The sequence below is a fragment of the Sinocyclocheilus rhinocerous genome, unplaced genomic scaffold (genome assembly GCF_001515625.1).
Source record: "Sinocyclocheilus rhinocerous isolate Xijiao unplaced genomic scaffold, SAMN03320098_v1.1 scaffold1161, whole genome shotgun sequence".
NCBI classification, from domain to species: domain Eukaryota; kingdom Metazoa; phylum Chordata; class Actinopteri; order Cypriniformes; family Cyprinidae; genus Sinocyclocheilus; species Sinocyclocheilus rhinocerous.
Genome location: NW_015636526.1, coordinates 9,334 through 16,876, shown reverse-complemented (window position 1 = coordinate 16,876; position 7,543 = coordinate 9,334). Strand labels below are relative to the sequence as shown.

At 36.3% G+C, this 7,543-nt stretch overlaps 1 protein-coding gene across 2 annotated transcripts; it reads left to right on the top strand.

The window, feature by feature from the left end:
* The first annotated feature begins 668 nt into the window (after positions 1-668).
* Positions 669-7,310, top strand: LOC107747787 (B-lymphocyte antigen CD20-like). 2 transcript variants are annotated; one of them, XM_016562378.1, is made up of 6 exons: positions 669-712; positions 2,374-2,487; positions 3,978-4,034; positions 4,189-4,347; positions 6,419-6,532; positions 7,036-7,306. In XM_016562378.1, the coding sequence occupies exons 1-6, from the start codon at positions 707-709 to the stop codon at positions 7,072-7,074; spliced, it is 489 nt and encodes a 162-aa protein (XP_016417864.1). In that variant the 5' UTR covers positions 669-706; the 3' UTR covers positions 7,075-7,306. The 2 variants fall into 2 exon arrangements, with proteins under 2 accessions (XP_016417864.1, XP_016417863.1); XM_016562377.1 differs by lacking the exon at positions 669-712 and adding an exon at positions 1,927-2,140 and having other exon boundaries at positions 7,036-7,310.
* The last annotated feature ends 233 nt before the right edge of the window (positions 7,311-7,543 follow it).

The following is a 7,543-nucleotide window of genomic DNA, read 5'->3' as shown; positions in this document are numbered from 1 at the left end:
TGCTTTTTGTCAGTATAGTGTCCCCGTCACTATACTGGGGCGTTAGGACCCACACAGACTGCAGGGTGAGCACCCCCTGCTGGCCTCACTAACACCTCTTCCAGCAGCAACCTAGTTTTCTCAGGAGGTCTCCCATCCAGGTACTGACCAGCTCAACCCTGCTTAGCTTCAGTGGGCAACCAGTCTTGGGCTGCAGGGTGATATGGCTGCTGATAAAAGTAGGCTACTTCAAAATCTAAATTTATGGAAATGTAAATGAGACTCACAAACTGGACTTAGTAAAGCAGAGTGAGATACATCTGGATCCGGATAGTTTGTCATTTGAACCAGCTGTTATCTTTTGGGAGCTCTCAAGAGCTGCTTTCCCATTCCTTTCCTTTCTTTCTAACAGTTACCATAACATCTCTCCTACCAATCCTCATGTTTCTTTCTTGCCAAAACATTCTGAATCTTTCACATTTAGCTGAGGAATGCCTTACAGTACTGAAATGTGCTTCACAGTTCTGCTCTGCTCTTTCTTTCTCTTCATGAAGTTGCCCATTGTTTCTGTTTTCTGAGCATTTTGCACAGATTTGACCTCTTTTCCCAAACATCCTGTAGTGACTGCCCCATATTCTTCCCTCCCACTGTTTTCTTCTCATGTGTCTCTTTCCTGGCCTGTTGCACAACTGCGTTGTTTTCATCTTGGTGGTTCTGTCACAGACACATGCAGGTATTTGACAAGCTTTCGTACTGATCTTTTATCACTGTTTGATTACTTGCTTGCTTTTGATCACAACATGCCCATGTATTACATGATTACCACAGTTACAGTTAGCTGAAATTACTTCTTTTTGAATGAGTATGAAAAATGGCTTGGAATTGACTGGAAGACAGAAAAAGAAAAGGCTTTGAGATTGGATACAGTATACAGTCTTGAGGTTTGAAGGTTTGAAGCAGTGCTTACGCAGCATTAATGACAGACAGATACGGTGTTCTAGTTGGTTCCTAACCGGTTGCTAGTGTGTTGAATGTGATTGTTAGCGTGTTCAGGGTGGTTGTTAAAGCATTGGCAGGCAGGTGGTCACTAGGCAGACTATTGCTATGGTGTTCTAGGTGATTACTCGGGCATACAGGCAAGAGGTAGAGTATAGCACACTAAGGCAGAAGAATAGTTTTGTCAAATTATTTTTATATACATTCATAGAGTGAAAAATGAGACCCTTACAATTTCAGAACTCCACATTTTTATAGCCACATTTTCCGTTTAACGTTGACAACACAATAGGGAAAAAGTGTCGCAGAGAGAGAGAAAAACAAATAAAAATGTAGGTTGTACAAAAATAGCCTACTAGCTATTTTTATCTGTCTTGTCAAAATACTAAATTCGTTTGACATTTTTCTGTTAAACAGTAGGAAAAGTGTCGCAGAGAAAAATAAATAAATAGGACATCTTTCATTTAAAATTATAGGCTAAGCAAAATATAAACAAAACTGAGTTGAATGTCCTTCAAGGACAGCGCATCCACACTTTGCTCCATCCTTATTCTGCTCTGTCACTCATCGACAACCTGCCTGTTCTGTCTGAGGGCCGTATATTTACCACAGGTACAGCCTGCTCTGAGCATCGTTATGCACATGCTGCGCACAGACCACGCAAATAAAACGCGTGACGTTTAAAGCATGCGTGCAGCGCGTGCATAACAGTCCTGAGCGCAAGCTGTACCGGTGGTCAATAAGAATAAAGCGCAGATATGCTGTTCTAAATGGACGTCGGGAACGGGATATTGTTAGACCGCCTGCTCCCATTCAAATTACACCAGAGTTAGCGACTGCTACCGCGTTTTATTCGGGAATTTAATCCCGCGGAGCAAAAAATCCGGTCGGGTCCCACACAGATACTATTTAAACTGAACTGAGCTGGATGATGACATCACTGAATTCAATGCAGACCTCTAATGCAATGCAGGGGAAACCAAGGCTAGTTTTCTCACATTTACTCCAGTGAATGTTTCTCAGAGGATGTTTAGTTTACATAGTCACTTTCTGCATAGGCATATGCATCCCCCCACACATCGCTTTAACACACGTATACAGGGAAAATAAAGTTACGATTTTTTATTCTGGTTTCTTATGGATTCTTATTTGTAGAAAAGAAAAAGTAAGAAAAACAAGCATTTGTGTATTTGTACTTTTCACTCAAACCCTTATAGAGATCACTTGTGACAACTTCCACATGTAAAAAAAAAAGAGCCAGTTTTCACTAGGTTTCTCTGCCTAATGGTATTAGTCTATTGGAGTTTCCCTCCTGTTATTAAGATTACATAGGCAATATTGATATTGCATATTGATTATTATTGATTTTATGTTCATATTTCATATGTCTCGTGTAAGGTTGTGCTGGTGATGATGGGTACAGGTCTATTCATGTTTGGTATTCCTATGAATGTGCAATCAGATGCACCCACCTCAGCAGAGCAGTTCACCCCATTCTGGCTTGGGATCCTGGTATGTTGATTTGCACATCTCTTTTGACTATATTTGCATGTTTTGCCTTGAAAGGTCTTTAAGATCTTTAATGGCTTCAAATAAAACTTCTAAGCCACAATCCATTGAGCTACACCTCTATACAACTAGCTTTATGTAGGCGGGGGGGGGATGAGTGAAAAATGCATTGTGTCAGTAACCAAATAATTTTCATTAAATTAACGGTAATAAGTATAATACTGGTGATGCGAAAAAATTACACAGCAATAAAAAAAAAAATGCAGAAAGAAACTAATATTGCCTTGCTTGAGCTGCTAACACTGAATACCAGTAAATTGAACTGCTTTCCTAGTAAGTTAATTATCTTCCTCAGCACAGCACATTCTAGAGATAAGTGGTTCATTACTGGTCCTTGGGACCTATGGCTCTGCACATTTTGTCTATTTTATCTGACACACTCAAGCCCTGTTCAGACTCTCAGTCCAATTAAAGCACTAAGCCCCATGAAGCTGGGGTTTACAGTGAATTTAGAACAGCTAAGGGGTGTTGTTAGGCACACATCACTGTAAACCACGGCTTCACAGGGCTTATTGCGTTTATAAAACGGTTACCACACAATGGCAAAATATATGTTACTTTATTAAACTTAAATCATGAAATGCCATCCTTCCACTGTCCTTGACAGTGACAGTAAAGGGCAGTAGAATGATCCTGTAACATGCCTCATCTGATGGATACTGCAATTATTATTAGTAGTAGTAGTAGTAGTAGTAGTATTATTTAACCAATATATGATATTTCCTCACACACATGCATCTGCTTATCTCTCAGCAGAGTAGTCTTGTAGTTTAAACCAGTCCGGTTTGCAGCATAGCGTTCATAAGAAGAGTGTCATTAAACAGTGTAATCTGATGAACATACAGTACTGTAGCTGAAAAAAAAATATTTTAAATAATATTCCCTCTGCACTCCAGAAATTGTGGGCTTCCACACACACATCATTTAGGGTTAAAATAACTTTTGTCAAACATACAACATACCAGAAACATGGTCCCACTTTTTATTAAGTGGCCTTAACTACTATGTACTTACATTTTAATTCATCATTTGGTACAATGCACTTATTGTGTAAATACATGTTTTTACATTGTACTTATATCTTAAAAATACCTGCATGTAATTACATCTGTAATTAATTTCTGTAATTACATTTATAATTACACTGTTGACCCATCCCTTACACCTTAACCCACCCTTAAACCTACCCATACCACCAAACCTGTCTCTAACCTTACCCGTATCCCACCTCAGTAGCAGCAAAAGTGTTTTGCAATACAGTATGAACACAATATGTACATTGTACTTATTTTTTGATGTAAGTACATGGTAGTTAAGGCCACTTAATATAAAGTGGGACCAGAAACATATTAATCACTGCAATAATGTGTGTGTGTGTGTCATAATAAGTATTTAGCAGTAGTTGAATACTAAATGTCTTGCCTTTTTTGCAGTTCTTTATCTGTGGCCTTCTTTATATACTGTCTGAACGCAACCCCTCTAAAAAGATAGTAAGTGTCTGTTTAGCCACTCACTGTTTGTGAGATACTCATGCATAATTCTGAGAATTCTTGTGTCCTAATTACAAAATTATGTCCATTGAATGTTTAATTGCATGTGATATTTTGCTTTTATGTTCGTGTCTTCTGGTTTGATTGCTCACAGATCACAGCCAGCCTGGCTCTGAATATCATCTCAATCATTGGAGTGCTGTCTGCTTTGGTGGAATTCTCCAGAGCAATTGTTGGAATCTATCACATACATGGGTATCAAATGTATGAGAATGACACAGAGGAGGAGGAACTTCATGCCAGACAACATTATGTGAGGGTTTTTATTATAATTATTAAATGAAAAACATGGTTATGAGGAATATAAATCAAGATATGAGGGTGATAGAAGGGTGTATTTTCAACCAATGAGAGATTATGCATGTGCAGCTTTAATAGATTTAAAATATATAGGTAGTTGACAAATAGGCAGTAAAAAATGCTTATTTTGTAAAAGACCATTTTTGAAGAAGAAATGCATATATTTATGTAGTGTGAAGTCTGATCTTTGAGAAAATATAAAGGGTCACTAACTTCGTCAATTCTTTCATTGTTTTTTTTTTTGCATTTTTACTGAACTGTACCATAAATGTGTCCTATGGTGTGACATAGCAAAAATTAAGAATAAACAAAAAAAACGTAACAATATATAAATAGCATGATAGAGATTTATCTTCATTGTTAGACGCTTATTTTCATATAGTGTTATTTATTTAATATTAAATTATAATTAACATATTTTTTTCCCCGTGACTTTTTGGACAATTTCAGGACAAACTTTGACAACAAGACAAACTTTGCTGTCATCCGTTCAAAACGGCTGAATTATTACAATACTCAACTGTTTTTTTTTAAGATATTTTGAGATAAAAACAAATCTGGGGTTCTTTCATGTGTGTCACACCATAGGACATTACGTCACACTAAAGGACAGAAATGGTAGTTATTAAATCATTTCTATTTCATTTTGAACATTTCAAAGGAGAAAGAAAGTTTAATTTTGATACAAACAATATCAATATGCATTTTAAACAACAAAAATAATTTTCTTCAACAAAAGTCCGTCTCTTAGTCAATCAGGATGTTACTGAAACTTTTCTAGCCCCCTGCTGCATGTGTGGCACAGCTAAATATGATAGATATTCAAACTATATTCATTAAGATGTGAATGGATTTTTTAAAAACTATATCTTTTTAAATCTATTTACTTTCTGCATCGTTCTCTTAGGATCTCCTCCCTCCTGCGTGGATCCCTGTTAATGTTCTTTCTATATTTCCATGTCCTCTCTCTTCCAGTAATTTCTCTCCCTCAATTCTTTCTGTTACAAAAACAAATTGCAACATTTTATACTTATTTTCATGACACTTTATAACAGTACAAGTTTTCTGCAAAAACATCAGAAAATAGTTTAATTAATGTAATTATTGCATTTAAGAACACTGGAAATGATCAAAAAAGAATAAAAAGGAGTAAAACAAATCTTATTTAATTATTTAAGACGCTTTTTAAAGAGACCTTGTCCTATGGTGTGACAGTACAGGCGTCACACCGGAGGACATTTTCTGTCACACCATAGGACATTTCAGCCTTTTTCTGTCAATTAATGGCCTTGCTATTCCGAGCTAACCTGTCATTAGCAGTTAGCAAGACACATTTGCATATTTTTCCATGATTATGTAGTTTAACATACAGTTTTTAATTTAAAAAATATATAATTTAAGGGTGTCACACCAAAGGACAACAAAACGTAACACTTTTGTAGTGGTTCCAAAAACGTTAAATATTTGAACAATTCTGAGACAGAAATTGACCATGTGCACATGTCATGGGCTTCACAGGGGCCTTCAGTAACATAATCATGAATGGGGTCCTTCAACTAATGTAATTTACACATTTAAAATCAGGATATGGTGTCACACCATAGGACATGGTTTTCAGAGACAAAATATATCAAGTTCCTACACTTTCAAAAATATACAGATGAAAAAAAAGATTGCCATTTACTAAAATAGACACTTGTACAATTATGTCGGAGGTATTTATTAACATGTTTATGTTTTTCTTTTTAATTTATAAAAGTTGTAATTTACTGAACCATGCTTGAGACAGTAACACCATAGGACAATTTTGAGATTTTGCTCAAAAATGTAAAAAATCTAATAACACTGCAGCTTTTATAACAACAGGTCCATGTAGGACAAAGAAATGTTTAATGATTTACTGCATTTTAAATAACGACAATCTTAATTATATTCATTTTTATCTTGTGGGACAGTGAAAATGCCATGTCACGTCACCAACCCACATACCGATACAAACAAAAACTCTAATTTCATTTTCACAGATGTCCATCAGAGACATGGAGCTGGTGTTCTGCTGTCACAGCTTGATAGGAGGCATTCTGCTTGTAACCATGACGTTCTTCGCCAGGGCAGCGCTGCGATCCAGCAGGACTCAGGTAATCTCACTTCACACAGCCTTCCTCCAGTGAAACCACCAAAGGCTCTATGGTTGGGCTGTAGGTCTTTTCAGATTGGGTTACGTATAGCAGGAGAAAAAGAAAATTATGTTAAATTCAAATAACAAAAAATGAAAGAAATTAACAATATCGTGCATTTAATAAACAAACGTTCATTTCATTTATAATATAATATATGACTCTTGAATCACAGCAAACATTGGTTAAACAGCCAGGGAACCTTTGTTTCCTACATAGTTGTGCCCATGTTCTGTCTCTCCTTGGTTTCTACAAGTAAGCCAACAAAATCATTTGAACTCACCTCAATATTCCATGTCCATTTATTTATTTATTTATTAGTAAGTAGTCATGTAACAAGTAAGATAATGTATCCTGATCACCTTGTTGGGTTTATTTAGCAATAATGACCGGCTGACTGTACATTTTCCTCATTTGTAACAGTGAAGGTAGAATGTTTATGGATGATTTCCTTATCTCTGCAGGCTGTTGTTGTAATGCGGAACCTGCCGCCAGCAGAGTGAACAAACATCCTTCTTAACGTACGTGAAGAGGAGCTGACATCTGTGGCAGCACATTAAAAAACGCCACTAATAACCAACTGTGATCTTTAAAATTGCATATAAACAGTGTATTAAATGGTAACAAAATGGGAGTAGTAGTTTTCTGTGTTATTAATACCAGTGTTTTGTACTTTTGTACTTTACATATACATAAACCCACTTATGATTTTTAAGCTTAACTGTTAGATGCTTGTGTTTGCTGTCATAGCTATGCAAAGATTTGATTTCAAAAACAGTATCATAGCTATTAAACTATGTCTTGTAATAGTATATAAAATTTTGTATATCTGTATTTAACCTCAGAACGATCTCAAAGTAAATAGAAGTGATTTTGCGGTGAATGTCAAGTCAAGTCACTACTTGCTTCCGGCTTCGCTACCGTTCGGACGTTCTTGCTTACTGCTCTGCGCTTTGCTCCCTATTTCTGTAC

Excerpts from the sequence above, each read along its gene's own strand:
- LOC107747787 (XM_016562377.1), top strand. The coding sequence starts at position 1,988 with ATGTTTCTCAGAGGATGTTTAGTTTACATAGTCACTTTCTGCATAGGC. Across the intron at positions 2,141-2,373 it reads TTATTTGTAGAAAAGAAAAA|GTTGTGCTGGTGATGATGGG; the intron begins GTAAGAAAAACA and ends GTCTCGTGTAAG. Across the intron at positions 2,488-3,977 it reads CATTCTGGCTTGGGATCCTG|TTCTTTATCTGTGGCCTTCT; the intron begins GTATGTTGATTT and ends CCTTTTTTGCAG.